At 42.8% G+C, this 15,006-nt stretch overlaps 1 protein-coding gene across 1 annotated transcript in view; it reads right to left on the minus strand.

Annotated features, from left to right (window-relative positions):
• Positions 1–15,006, minus strand: part of CRYL1 (crystallin lambda 1) — a 111,905-nt gene that overhangs the window by 90,146 nt on the left and 6,753 nt on the right. The window contains exon 2 of the mRNA XM_008540866.2: positions 8,944–9,051. Within this exon, the coding sequence (XP_008539088.1) occupies positions 8,944–9,051 (108 nt within the window). The remainder of the gene's footprint in view (positions 1–8,943; positions 9,052–15,006) is intronic.

Below are 15,006 nucleotides of genomic sequence, written 5' to 3' on the forward strand. Positions count from 1 at the left end.
TTCACTCCGTAAGGAGTAGTTGCTATGGAGACCATATGACCTGAGCAGCCTAAAGCCTTTACTATCTGTCCTTTACAGAAAAAATCTGCCAACCCCTAGGCTGCAGCCCAAGGCATGCTGGCTTGAAGCACAACCTAAACAGAGGGTCAAGGGTCTCCTCTTCTCCAGGCCATGCTCTCCTCCAATAGTGGCTAGTTACTGAGCTAATCTCTCTCAGCTCCAAAGCCACCGACCACCAACACTATCTCTGGGAACAGTCAGTATCCCACCTGAATATATGAGGGCCAGCAATATTATTGAGGGCCAGCATTATTGAGGGCCAGCATTATGAGTGAGGGCCAGCATTATGATTGAGGGCCAGCATTATTGAGGGCCAACATTATTATTGAGGGCCAGCATTATTATTGAGGGCCAACATTATTATTGAGGGCCAGCATTATTGAACGCCAGCATTATTATTGAGGGCCAGCATTATTGTTGAGGGCCAGCATTATTGAGGGCCAGCATTATTACTGAGGGCCAGCATTGAGGGCCAGCATTATTGCTGAGGGCCAGCATTATCATTGAGGGCCATTGTTACTATTGAAGGGAAGCAGATTTTGCTTTCCCAAAATATGTGTCTTTGGCATAAGGATTACTTTGAATTAAAGGCAATCAAAACCCAGCAGAGTCAGGAAAAGCTCTCTACCTCCCCATCAGCTGCCTGAACGTACAATGGAAGGGGGCTGCACCAGGAGAAGAGGAACCACCAGAGACACCTTTTTACCTAAGAAACTGATCTGCCTAACAGGGCAGCCTTTGTTTTCCACGCGTCTCCTCTGCCTTCCTGTGAATGGCCTCCTCCCCTTTGTACTCCCAGCCCCCAGGCCCTCTCCTTAGCTCAGGATGGTACAGAAGCCTCAGTTACCTGGCTGCCCTTTAGGGCTCGTATTTTTATGGGGCTCCTACATATATGAAATTTGTCTGTCTTTCTCCTATTAATGTCTTATGTCAGTTTAATTAATAGACCAGCCAAAGAACCTAGAAGAAGGGAAATTTTTTCTGTCCCTTCATTATCGACCACCATTTCCAAAATAGGACTTGTTATGCCCTTACAAACCACCTAATGTGGGAATAAAAGATAAGCTAACAAAGTATATGTAATTGTACTTATTTAGGAATATCATAAATTCCTTAAAGTTCTTTACAGTGGTAGGTATTCCTTTGAATGGTTTTTCACTATCAATAAATTTCTTCCTATTGCTCCCTACATCACCTCCATTAAATCAAATATTAAGTACTTTGTGCTATCATTTTCCACATTTCCATACCTTTTAAAAACACTCTGACTCAATCTGAGGAAATTCTTTTACCTCTCAGTTCCTTCTTTATCGTTAGTCAATGTTCTCTCAAGACGTGTATTTTCTTCTGCATTACAATGAAAGAACATGTGGCTTGTGTGTGTGTGTGTGGAAGATTGGCCCTGAGCTAACATCTGTTGGCAATCTTCCTCTTTTTGCTTGAGGAAGCTTGTCACTGAGCTAATATCTGTGCCCATCTTCTATTTTGTGTGTGGGAGGCTGCCACAGCATGGCTTGATGAGCAGTGTGTAGGTCCAAGCCCAGGATGCAAACCTGCGAACCCCAGGCTGCTGAAGTGTAGCTCAAACACAACCAGGCCGTCTCCTGAACATATGGCTTTTGAGCTGTTTTTATTGAGACTTAAAATTTATTTAAAGACTTTTGAAGACTTCCACTTCCAACACCATGGTAGATCAGAGTCTCTGAAGGGCCTCTGTTTACAAAATCATGGGATACTGCATAAGAATAATTTTTATGCATCAGGGAGTCACAACAAGTACAGCAAGTAAGGAAATTTTTCAAGGCTCCCCTTTTAATCAAAAATAGAAGAACTCAACCCACAACATGACTAACAAAAATGTACAACTGAAATCTCACAAGGTTGTAATCTATCATAACATTAATAAAAAAAATAGAAGAACTCAAAAAAAGATAAACATGGCAAATAAGCATACAGAAAGATGCTCTACATCATATGTCATCAAGGAAATGCAAATTAAAACAATGGGATACCACTCTACACCTATAAGAATGGCCAAAAATCAGAAGATTGACAATACCAAATGCTAGTGAGGATGCTGAGCAACAGGAAGCCTCATTCACTGCGGGTGGTGAAACCGGCAAACAGCCATTGATGATTAAGCAGCTAGGTACTAAAGTCTTTTCCCTTTTTGCAATTACTCATTATAGCTTTCAGCTGTTTAACCCACCCATTGTTAACTGTGCTGCTGAGGCAATATGCTATCTGACTCCCACTAGGCTCCTATAGATAAGATCTCCCTGGAAGCTGGGTCACCTGGTAATGGGTATGAGCTGTTTTTCAGGAATTAGAACTCCTAGTCCACTTCAGGGCGCTTGAGACCACCAACTCATCAACTGGGTCCACAGAGATGTCCGATAGGCGACCTTATGACGTCAAGAGGCTAAAAACTCCACCCCTCAGATCGTGCTAATGCCACCATTTTGTGAACATGGGTCCTATGAAGAGGCATGAAGTCTGACTACGCTTGCACAGATCATCAATTACCTCACCTCTCCTCACCTCCAATCACCTTGCTCCATGTTTCAGACCACCTTGCCCCCATCGCATAAATATCCCTGAGTCTCTATTTTCGGGGAAGCAAATTTGAGGCTCATGCTCTCACTTCCTCACGTGGCTGCCTTGTGATTAAACCCTCCCTCTGCTGCAATCTCATCGTCTCGGTGGTTTGGCTTACTGGGCGACGGGCAAAAACTAACCTGGTTCGGTAACACTGGGGATGCAAAATGGTACAGCCACTTTGGAACACAGTTTGGCAGTTTCTTACAAAACTAAACATACTATTACCATATCATCCAGGATTCAAGCTCCTTGGTATTTAGCCAAAAGAGCTGAAACTTATGTTCACACAAAAACCTGCACACGGATCTTTACAGAAGTTTTATTCATAATTGCCAAAACTTGGAAGCACTCAAGATATCCTTCTGTAGGTGAATGAATAAATAAACTGTGGTACGTCCAGACAATGGAATACTATTCAGTTTTAAAAAGAAATGCGCTATCAAGCTACAAAAAGATATGAAGGAATCTTAAAGACATATCACTAAGCAAAAGAAGCCAATCTGAAAAGTCCACACACTGTATGACAACTGTATCACATTGTGGAAAAGGCAGGACTATGGAGACAGTGAAAAGATCAGTGTTGCCAGGCACTAGAGGTCAGTGAGGGAGGAACAGGCAGAGAACAGGGGATTTTTAGGGCAGTGAAACTACTCTGATATCATTATGATGGATACACGTCATTATACATTTGTCCAAACCCACAGAATGTACAATACAGAGACAACCGTAATGTAAACTATGGACTCTGGGCGATAACGATGTGTCAGTGTAGGTTCATTAACTTTAACAAATGCGTCCCTCTGGTGGGGGGTGCTGAGAATGGGGACGGGGGTAAATGAGAAATTTCTATACCTCTCCTCAATTTTGCTGTGAGCCTCAAACTGCTCTAAAAAATAAAATCTATCTAAAAAAAGAAAACCTAGGAATTAAAAAAGAAGGAGCTGTTTCTTTAACAAAACTTTATCAAGTAAAAAAAAAGAACTGAAACCAGCAAAAGCCAGAGTTTCCTGCCTTTATCCCCTAAGGATAAATGCCATGAGCAACTCTGTGCCTGCAGACTCTCTGGACCAGGCGTGAAGGAGACTGCGATGTGAAGTCAGATATCTAGTTAACCCCCAGACCTAGGAAGAAAATTAACTGGGTGGTAAAGAAAACCTACAGTGGAGAAAACCATATCCAATTTAGGCCCCAGATTAGGATCAACCAAATACAAGCTCACAAAGATCACCAAACACGCAAGGTAACAATCCACTGCAAAATTTATTTTTCTTTTTAGCACCTATCACCATTCCGGTACTATGATTTATAATGAGAGATATGTATTTGGTCTTCTTTGTCCACATTCCTGGCATAGAGCTAAAACCCTTGGAATGTCCAGTGAGAAGAATAAAGGTGTCTTTTGTTATGTTAATTAGGTGACTTTGGGAAAGCACCCAGGGATGGGGGCTGGTTGCCAGGGGAGCCAACCAGGTGATCAGAGGCTTAGAACCCCACCCCCAGCCCAGGAAAGAGGAGAAGACCTGGAGATTGAGCTCCATCACCAATGGCCAATGATTTAATCAATCACGCCTGTGTAATGACGCCTCCATAAAAACCCAAAGCACAGGGTTCAGAGCACGTCCAGGCTGGTGAGCAGGTGGAGGTTTGCGGAGGGTGGGGCCCAGACCGCAGGGAAGCTCCCAGCCTCCCCAGCACACTTTGCCCTGTATATCTCTTCGTTTGGCTGTTGATTTACATCCTTTGTAATAAACTGGTGATCTAGTGGGTAAGCTGGCTACCTGGGTCCCATGAGCCCTTCTAGCAAATTAATGGAACCGAAGAAGGGGGTTGTGGGATCCTATGATTTACAGCTAGTGGGTCAGAAGTACAGGTAATAACCTGGACTTGCAAGCAGTATCTGAAAGGGAGGGCAGTCTTGTGGGACCGAGCCCTTAACCTGGGAAATCTGATGCTATCTCCAGGTAGAGAGTGTCAGAATTGAGTTGAATTGTAGGACACTGACAAGAAATCTTCACATATTGAGGTATTTGTAGTAACTACTCAGGTTCAAAACTGATTCAGCTTGAACTAAAGAAGCCTGACTTAAGGCCTATCAAACACACATTGCACATCTGCTTTAAGCATTAAATAATGCACTCTGTTAAGAATGTAGGGGCCACCCTGTGGCCTAGTGGTTAAGTTCAGATGCTCAGCTTTGGTGGCCCAAGGTTTCACTGGTTCGGATTCTGGGCCATGCTGAGGTGGCGTCCCACATAGCAGAGCTAGAGGGACCTGCAACTAGAATATACAACTATGTACTTGGGGCTTCAGGGAGAAGAAGAAAAAAACAAAAAAAAGAAGACTGGCACCAGGTTTTAGCTCAGGTGCCAATCTCTTAAAAAAAAAAAAAAAAAGATAAGAATGCAGACCTCCCCTCCTACGCCCTATTGATAAGGGGGGAATTGGTCCCTTTCCATTGTTATCGTTATCAAGGTCACCACCACTTGCTAATTTGCAACTAAATACCTCTTTGAACCTTTGATAAATATGTATCCTGGTCGTGTTTAATGTATGTCTTTGTTCTAAAAAGCTGTTTTTTTCTAAAAAAGTTTAAGACTGTACTGAAAACCGTGTTACTCCAGAATGCTTTCTTCCAACCTGGCAAAGGCCTCCCAAGGTTATAATTTTGGCTCAAGTAAAACTCACCTTATTTTTCACGTATAGAAGGGTTATTGGTTATTTTGCGTTGATGACACCCACCTGTGTCGGAGAACTGGCAGTGTGAGGGAAAAACCCACACATCAGAACTGGAATCAGAATCTCTTCTATTTAACATAGTGATTGAGAAACTTTTTCTGTGAAGGGCCACATAGTAATATTTTAGGCTTTGTGGCCACGTAAATTCTCTGTTACAGTCTTCTTTTTTTTAATTATATAATCCTTAAAAATGTAAAAACCAATCTTAGCTCATCGGATATAAAAAGCAGGCTGCAGACGGGACTGGGCCAGCTGGTGGTGGTTTGCAGCTCCCGCCGGGACAGACCGTATATTTCAGCGATTCACTTTGGATTATCTACGTCCCTACTCTTCCCTCTCCCTGTAGAACGTGAGTTCTTCGAGGTCAGAGACCTTAGTCTTGTGTGTTCCCTACTTAATCCCCCGTGCTGAAGTGTGCCCAGCACATACAAGGTGCTCAATCAGTATTAATTAATGAATGAAAGTAGAATAAGTCAATCAGGAAAAAAAATTGTTTTATTTAAAGCCCCTTAACGACTCCTATAGTGGAGGCCATTGTTGCTCCACCCAGCTCTCTCTGAATCCCTTTTACCAGCACTGGGTGCCCACTCCACTTTTTGAATTCTTTGTCGCTAAAGGTTCACACCTACCCTCTTTCTCAGAGTACTGCCCTACCCAGACCAGAGACCTGGAAGTGCCTGGAGTTCACCTCCAACCAGGATGGCCCCCAGTCAGTGACTGAGGCAGGAATGTGAAAGCTCAGCTCTCTTGCCTTAAGAGGTGACAAACTCTGCAGACTACTTTATGCTCCACAACTCCATGGACTCTTGTTGAGCTGGGGACTTCTCCTAAAATCACGCCCTTACTTGGCTGCTTCATCTTCCTATCCTGTCACCTCACTCCCTCACTGCTTTGTTCCGGGATACTTCCTTAATAAATCACTGGCCCAGAATCACCTTCTTAGCGCAGTCAGCAGCACGTCAGTCTCATAAATCACTGGCCAAGAAATCCTCACCTCAGGATCTGATTCGGAGGAACCTCAGGTATTGGAATTATCAGATATACAATATAGGGCCGGCCTGGTGGCACAGCAGTTAAGTTTGCACGTTCCACTTCAGTGGCCCGGGTTGCCAGTTCAGATCCCAGGCATGGACCTATGCACTGCTTGTCAAGCCATGCTGTGGCAGGCATCCCACATATAAAATAGAGGAAGATGGGCACAGATGTTAGCTCAGGGCCAGTCTTCCTCAGCAAAAAAGAGGAGGATTGGCAGTGGAGGTTAGCTCAGGGTTAATATTCCCCAAGAAAAAAAGACACAGCCAAAAAAAAAAGATATGCAATATAAAAAATTATGCATTAAATGCTCATAGACTTGAAAAATGGAACCATAAAGAATGAGCAAACAATGAGAAACTCTTAGAAATGAACAGGTCTATTTGGAAAAGAAGTAAATAGAACTTTTAAAATGAACATTTAATTATTAAAATAAACTCAATGGATGGTTTAAGTAGCAGATTAGACACAGCCAAAACTAGAATTAGTAAACTGGAAGATCTAAAAAGTGTTTCCAGAAAGTATTCCAAAGAGACAGGCAGACAGAAAATAGAAAGAGAAGTTAAAACATATGAAGGCTAGAATGAGTTATAATCAGAATCCCAGATGGAAAAATAGACCAGCAATCTTACTCCTAGGAATGTACCCTGTAGACGCTCTTGCACTTATGCACTGGGAGATGCACACGAGGATATTAATGGCAGCATTGTTTACAATAGCCCCAAACTGGAAATAGCTATAATGTTGATCAAAAGGATAAAAGAGAAATTATAGCAGTCACACAGTAGACTATCATATAGCAATGAAAATAGATGTACTACAATCACAAGCAATAACATAAACGAATCTCAAAAATATTTTTTATAAAGCACAAAAAAAGCAAAACTAAATCCACATATTGTTTAGGGATACATATATATATATATGATAAAACTATTTTTTTAGGCAAGGTAGTGGTAAATACAAAATAAAGGATATTTGTTACTTCTGGTGAGAAGGCAAGGGAATCAGATCCAAAAGGTGTACATATGGATAATGTTCTAGATCTTAAGTTGACTAGTAGGTTCATGAATGTTTATTTTATTATATTCTTCATAAACTGGTACAAATTATTTGTTCTTTTGTATATATCAAATATTATAAGTAATAGTTGCAGCATCTCTATAAAACAAATAGTACACATGGATGCTAAAGATGCTCAGACCCACCCTTAACATGTCAGTTAGACCAGGGCTAGAATCTTGTGTCTTACTGTGTCTTTGAGGGGGTACTGACCATTCATAGATCCAAGTTTTCTCATAAAATTCTGGCAACAATATCTGCCTCATAAGGTTTACTATGAGAATTACTATGGTAAGATTACTGGACTATAAGCTCCATGGTGGATAAGACTATATATATGTCTTGTTCATCTTTGTATCCTTAGTGAACAGCACGTGCCTGGAACATGGTAGGTAGTTATGCCAATTCCTCTTCCGTCTGTTACAGTACAAAATAAAGCATTAGAGGTGGACGTGTTTAGTTTTATAGTGGTTGCTTCATTTTTTGCTTTTTGTTTGTTTTGTTTATGTTTTTTAGATTGACATCTTATCTTGGAGTTGGCTATATGTTACTGTATGTAAGAAGTAACTTGATTGCTCTGGGTTTCAGGTTCTTAAGGTACTAAGATATATAATATTTCTTGATGCCTATTAGTTTGAAATCTTACCCTTTATATATGTCTATTCAAAGAGTAGATGATAAAACATTTTCGTTACACAAAAACGCAAATTCAGGTTACATGTTCATGTGTAGGCCACTGAGGAAGGATGAGAACCACCTACACAAAAGCCTGTCTGAGATGCTCAGAACAGTGGCCAGCGAGAGTCGCCTCAGGTGGACATGAATTAGCATGCCTCGCATTAGTTTGGTTCTTCTGTCTTTGGCCTCCCTATTTCTGGCCTTTTCCCTTTGGTTCCTATTCTTCTTCCCCGTGATTCTCCCTAAAATAAGCCCTCCATGTGATCAGCCCTCAGCATTGGCCAAGTTCATCTCCTCTCATGCCTTAACTATTACACTTATCAGGTAGTTTGGGTCCTGCCATCATTAGATCAGTAGGTCAAAACAAACCTCAGGACCTCTACTGCTCAAATGGAATGCCCATGCAGCTCTGGCTGTCACAGGCTCGTTGGCCCAGAGAGAAGGCCGGAAATCCAGACCTCCAGCCCTGTGTGACACAGCAAGGGAAGTCTACAAACTCCCTCAGGCTTGAAGCCTAAGATTTACGTTCAGTTCCTCACCCATCACACATCTTTACAATCCTAAGGGTCCTTTCCTTACAATTTGAGCCCCTTCTTTAGTCTTAGTTCACGTTTCAAACGCTGCAGCCCCGGCCTTTAAAAGCTCAGTGGTGCTGTAATAGCCATCAAATGAGAGAGTGAAGTCACAGACATTCACAGCCTTGAAACACGATAAACAAGATGAACTGGGAGCAACAGTTATTTCAATTCATCCCAAAGGTGCCAGCCGACTTACCTGATGTTTTCCAGGGCTTTTGTGACCTGCTGTTGCTCGATATCATAGAGTTTCACTTTGAAGCCTCCACTGGCAAAAAGCATACCCCAGCTTTGCCCAATGAGTCCACTGAAAGGAAAGAAAATTAGAAAGGCTTCCAGTTAATAATAGAACAGTTTTTCATTCCTAACCCAGAATGAAATATTTAAAATTATACACCATTCTAGTCTTAAAATATTTAGCATCTTAAAATTACACATTTTGATAGCTGTATTTATTTAAAATGTTATCTGTTTCCACACAGGAGCTCCCGAGTCCCCGACTCTAGTGCCAGTGTTAATATTCTGAATGGAGCCCCACTAGACACCAGGTAGCTAACACACACTCGCACACTGCAACAAAAAATTAACAGTAGGGAGGTGGCAGGGCGTCGTGGAGGCGAAGGACCTCTATGGGAACCTCCATTTGACTACTGTCTTAGGCAAGTCACTTAACTTGAAGAACAGGTATTTTCCCTGTCCTCTTCAAATAAATAATTACTGCTACCACCACCAGCATTTCAGCATGTATTCAGTGCCAGGCAACATTAAACATTTCATGTGTCTTACCTCTATTAATCGTTACAACAAACCTACAAAGGAGGTGTATTATTATTTCCATTTTATACATGGGAAAATTGAGGTACGGAGGGTTAAGACTACACATGCTGTAAGTGCTGGAGCTCTGAGATGAACCCAAACAGACTGACTCTTGAGTCCTTACCACTACATTCTGCACACTGCTTCAGATTTATTTTATTTTATTGATTTATTATTTATTTTATTTATTGGAAAAGGAAAAGATAAAAAAGACATGGAGAACTCATACAGAGCTGTTCAAAAAGTTAAAATAAATGTAGGGAGCACATCTAGAGCCCAAAACTTGGTTTCTAATACCATTCTCCAGTAAAAGGAAGCAAGGCTCCTCAGAGAAATGGCTGACTCTAGGACTGAGCCAGGAAATACACAAGCTGGACCTGGAGATACTTGTAGTCCAGAAAGCAAGGAAGTGCTCCAAAGGAAAAAAACCTCTATTGATGGGGCATATCAAATGGATACAGGAGCTAACTGAAAGAGCTCCCAATGGCCACAGCTGGAGCAAGTCAGCAAAAAAGTAAAGTCACACTAGATTATAACCCAAAGTATAAAATAAATATCCGAGTCCATACTGACATAAATAAATACAGTAAAGAAATAAACAAATGGGAGAGAAGCCAAATCTCCCTTGCAGAAGAATTCCAGACAATTTGTGTAGATACTGTGGGGACCTGAAATTGGCCACCCCAAGATATGTCTCTTTGGCATCAGAATTATTTGAGGCTGATTGCTTTTGATAAACTGGGACAGGCAAGGAGGCTCTGAGGAATGGAACTTGCCCTTTGTTAGGACACATTTACGTTTGTAAGGTAAATCTCTATCTGTAAAAGGTGCCTCCCTCTCTGTACCAGGAAGAAGAAAAGAGATGACCTTCTCTCTAAAAACTCTTAATCAATACCAAAGGCAAGGACTTAAATCTGCATTTTATTGTGCTAGTCTGGTAACCTCCTGTAACTGACTTCCCTCCCCCTCCCAATGTTGGCATTTCTTAAGGATTAAGCATCTTTCCTTAGGCTGGGAACCGATTGCAGCGCTCATCTGTGACCCCCCCCCCCAGCCTGAGGCAATACACCTGCCACCCCTCTGCGTTCACTGGGACAGCAGACCTATCTGTCGTTTCCATCAAGCGCTGTACTGACAGAGCAGCCTCGTGACTATTGTAAAAGGGACTTTTCAATCATATGTGAAACACCCCATCTGGGGGCTATATAACCACTCTGTGCACCCCACTTCTTCGGTGCCCTTTCTTCCTTCGGGAAGAAAGGCCCCGGGCCACGGTTCCTCATAAAGTTTTGTTTAATTTTCTCTTGCTATTCTGTCTCATGTGAATTTAATTCGTTCTCCAGCCAGACGAACCCCCATTTGGGGAGAGGAAATGTCCACCTCCCCTACAATACTCTGCCCTCAGGGCCTTGTAACCGAACTCCCCACCCTGGAAGCGTGAGCTGTGCATAGTGACTTCCTTCCAAAGAGTACCGTATGGAAAAGGGGGAAAACTAGCCTAACTTTACAGCAGAAAAAACCGACAAACATTACCTCAGCCAGGTGAATGATGTTAATGTCAACTGTGATAAAGAATGTTGAGCATATGTACCCTTGATATGATGTGAGAAGAAGGGTACTTCACCTCTGGGTCTTCCTCCCAAACACCCATCGCCCAGCCTAATAGTGAGAAAAACATCACACAAATCCCAACAAAGGAACGTTCTACAAATGACCTGGCCAGTACTCCTCAAAACCGTCAAAAATAGGGGCTGGCCCAGTAGTGCAGTGGTTAATTTCACATGTTCTGCTTCTCGGCAGCTTGGGGTTCACTGGTTCGATCCCGGGTGTGGACATGGCATCGCTTGGCACACCATGCTGTGGTAGGTGTCCCACGTATAAAGTAGAAGAAGATGGGCATGGATGTTAGCTCAGGACCAGTCTTCCTCAGCAAAAAGAGGAGGATTGGCAGTAGTTAGCTCAGAGCTAATCTTCCTCAAAAAAAAAGAACTGTCAAAAATAGAGGCTATTTTTTAAAAAATGAATGTAGGGGCCAGCCCAATGACACAGTAGTTAAGTTTGCACTCCACTTTGGCGGCCCAGGGTTCATGAGTTCAGAGCCCAGGCACAGACCTATACACGGCTCATCAAGTCATGCTGTGATGTTGTCCCACATATAAAAGAGAAGAAGACTGGCACAGATGTTAGCTCAGGGTTCGTCTTCCTCACCAAAAAAAAAGAAAAAAAGAATGTATAATAGCAATTCCACTCCTAGGTATGTACCCAACAGGAATGAAAACAAATGTCAGAAAAAAAACTTCTACATAAATGTTTATATCAGGGGCCGGCCCCGCGGCGAAGCGGTTAAGTTCGCACACCCTGCTTCGGCAGCCCAGGGTTTCACCAGTTCGAATCCTGGGCGCGGACATGGCACCGCTCATCAAGCCATGCTGAGGCAGCATCCCACATGCCACAACTAGAAGGACCCACAACTAAAAATACACAACTATGTACTGGGGGGCTTTGGGAGACAAAGGAAAAATAAAATCTTTTAAAAAGAAAAGTTTATATCAACATTATTCATAACAACTAAATGGAAACAATCCAAAAGTCCATCAACTAATGAATAAATAAAATGTGGTATACCCACACAACAGAGTTATTCAGCCATAAAAAGGAATGAAGTACTGATACATGCTACATGGATGAGAGCCAGTCAGAAAGGTTTACATACAGTATTTACGTAAAGTGTCCAGAATAGGCAAATCTATGGAGACAGAAAGTAGATTTGTCATCGCCCAGGGCTAGGGGAAGAAAGACAGGAGTGGTTAGCTAATGGGTTCAAGGTTTCTTTTGGGGCTGGTAAGAATATTCTAAAATATATTGTGGTGATGGCTGTACAACTCTGTGAATATACTAAAAACCACTAAATTGTACATTTTATTTTATTTTTTCACTAAGGAAGATTAGCCCTGAGCTAACATCCGTTGCCAATCATCCTCCTTTTTTGCTTGAGGAAGATGAGCCTTGAGCTAACATCTGTGCCATTCTCCCTCCATTTTGTATGTTGGACACCGCCACAGCATGGCTGATGAGTGAAGCAGGTCCACACCTGGGATCCAAACCCACGAAACTGGGCCACCAAAGTGGAGCATGCCGAACTTAACCACTAAACCACGGGGCCAGCCCCTTAAATTACACATTTTAAATGGGTGAATTGTATGGTATATGAATTACATCTCAATAAATCTGTTATTAAAAAATGAATGTATGTGAACATGCTTTGAAAACCAACTTCTGTGACACAAAGGTAAACAATAACTCAGTAAGTTCTCAAGTTTGGTTGAGTAGAAGGGCAAAGAAGAAACAAACAGAATATTTGGTGGAATGTAGAGGGTTACCTAGAAGCATGATTAGAATTCTTTCCCAAAAGGTACTTGCCTAGCGATACCAGCTCAACACAAGGTAGAGATAAGGGAGGCCACACTGTAGAAAAGAAACCGATCATAACTGTGAATGATCTCTGACTAACTAACCTAACTGGATATGCACTCTCCAGGGTATGCATGCTCTGCAGATCCTATGGGCCCTCTCAGCTGCAATAAGTCAATAACTTTGTTCTTTCAAGTTCCTTGGGAATGTGACGACCCCCGGGCAGAGAGTCCATGCTGATAAACCATCATCAACGACAACTGAAAGGTCAGTGTAGAGGGCGCTGCTCCTGCTCCGGTCTCTGATGCACATCCAGTAAAACAAAAGATTATCAGGAACTAGACCAGATGTCGGCCCCCACCCAGAGACCAGCCCCCTACATAACTTGCCTGTAGTCTTTGTTCTGTAAGATGGTTCTTTCGGACCTTAGTCAGCCATCTTCCCCCTTGTTGGCAAGCTGTAATATAGTCCTTTCTCTCCCACCACCTTGCCTCTTGACTACTAGCACGTCTTGCAGGGGGCAGACGGCCCCCCTTGGGAGGTAATACTAGTACGTGAGCATTCAGCCAGGGGTGAGAGGGAGGAAGGCATCTCTTCTCACAACACATCTGGGGCCCAGGTTATCAAGGGATTTTTGCAGAGGAGGTGGCTATAGGAAGGTAGTTCACGTGGCTAAAATGCAACAAAACCTCTTCAAACCTGTGTGTCTCCCACTCCAAACTCCAGCTTCCAAGCTGGCCAATCTCAAAGGGTTTACCACATATCTCCTCTTGGGGCCCTAAGGATAACTCTCCACAGGGACAGAACTAGTGGCTGGGCCAGTGAGAATTTACCCAGCCTTCTGAGTAACCCAACTCTGGATGCAAAGAATAGCTATCTATATTAAGCATCTTACGTTTTGTTTTGTTTTGATTTGTTTGAGGAAGATTAGCCCTGAGCTAACTGCTACCAATCCTCCTCTTTTTGCTGAGGAGGACTGGCCCTGAGCTAACATCTACGCCCGTCTTCCTCTACTTTATATGTGGGACGCCTACCACAGCATGGCTTGCCAAGCGGTGCCATGTCTGCACCCGGAATCCAACCCCGGGCCACCGAAGCAGAATGTGTGCACTTAACTGCTGCGCCACCAGGCCGACCCCAGGAACTTACACTTTTAAAAATGAACACTAACTTAGGCTTAAAAGGAAGGAAATTCTGATGCATGCTAAAACAGGGATAAACTTTCAGGACATTATGCTACATAGAATAAATCAGTCACAAAAATGCAAATATGGTATGATTCCATTTATAGGAGGTCCCTAGAGTAGTCAAATTCAGAGATAGACAGTAGAATGGTGGTTGCCAGGGGCTGAGGGGAGGGGGGAATGGGGAATTGTTTAATGGGGACAGAGTTTCAGTTTTGCAAGATGATAAAGTTCTAGAGGTTGGTTGCACAACAATGTGAATGTACTTAACCCTACTGAACTGCACACTTAAAAATGGTTAAGATGGCAAAATTTGTCACGGGCATCTTACTGCAATTTTTTTAAAAATTATTTTAAATGAACACTAAATTATCCTGCAGGGCTGATTCTGAGTTTGGGAAAGACTTGTCTACCCCACCAGAGAGCAACTGGGTGCTTCCTCACGGGCCTAGAAGAAACCGTATGTTTTAACATTCTTCCAATCTCAGCTCCAGTGGTCCCTGCGTCTGCAAGCCTCGCCACCTGTCCCTTTGTTCTCCTGGGGACTGCATATCAAAAGGTAACCTTGGCCCACCCAAGCTCTATCTTCTCAAGACAGTCTTTCCTCCGGGACCAAGGCTGGAAAGCTCTCCCTCGGGCACCAGTCTCAAGTCTGCACGGACTCGGGTGTGAGGGAAGCACATGACACACACCTGGATCTCGAGGGCTAAGGCTAGGGGGGTTACATTTCTCGTTTGTTTTCTGCGAACTGTTAGATCTTTAGTCATTGAGATCTAAGTACACGAATAAAAGACACAGTGAATTTTGTACAGTGAAGCTTAAAAAAAGCAATGCTTAATCAGCAGTACGTA

This window comes from Equus przewalskii, chromosome 16 (assembly GCF_037783145.1).
Source record: "Equus przewalskii isolate Varuska chromosome 16, EquPr2, whole genome shotgun sequence".
Taxonomy (NCBI): domain Eukaryota; kingdom Metazoa; phylum Chordata; class Mammalia; order Perissodactyla; family Equidae; genus Equus; species Equus przewalskii.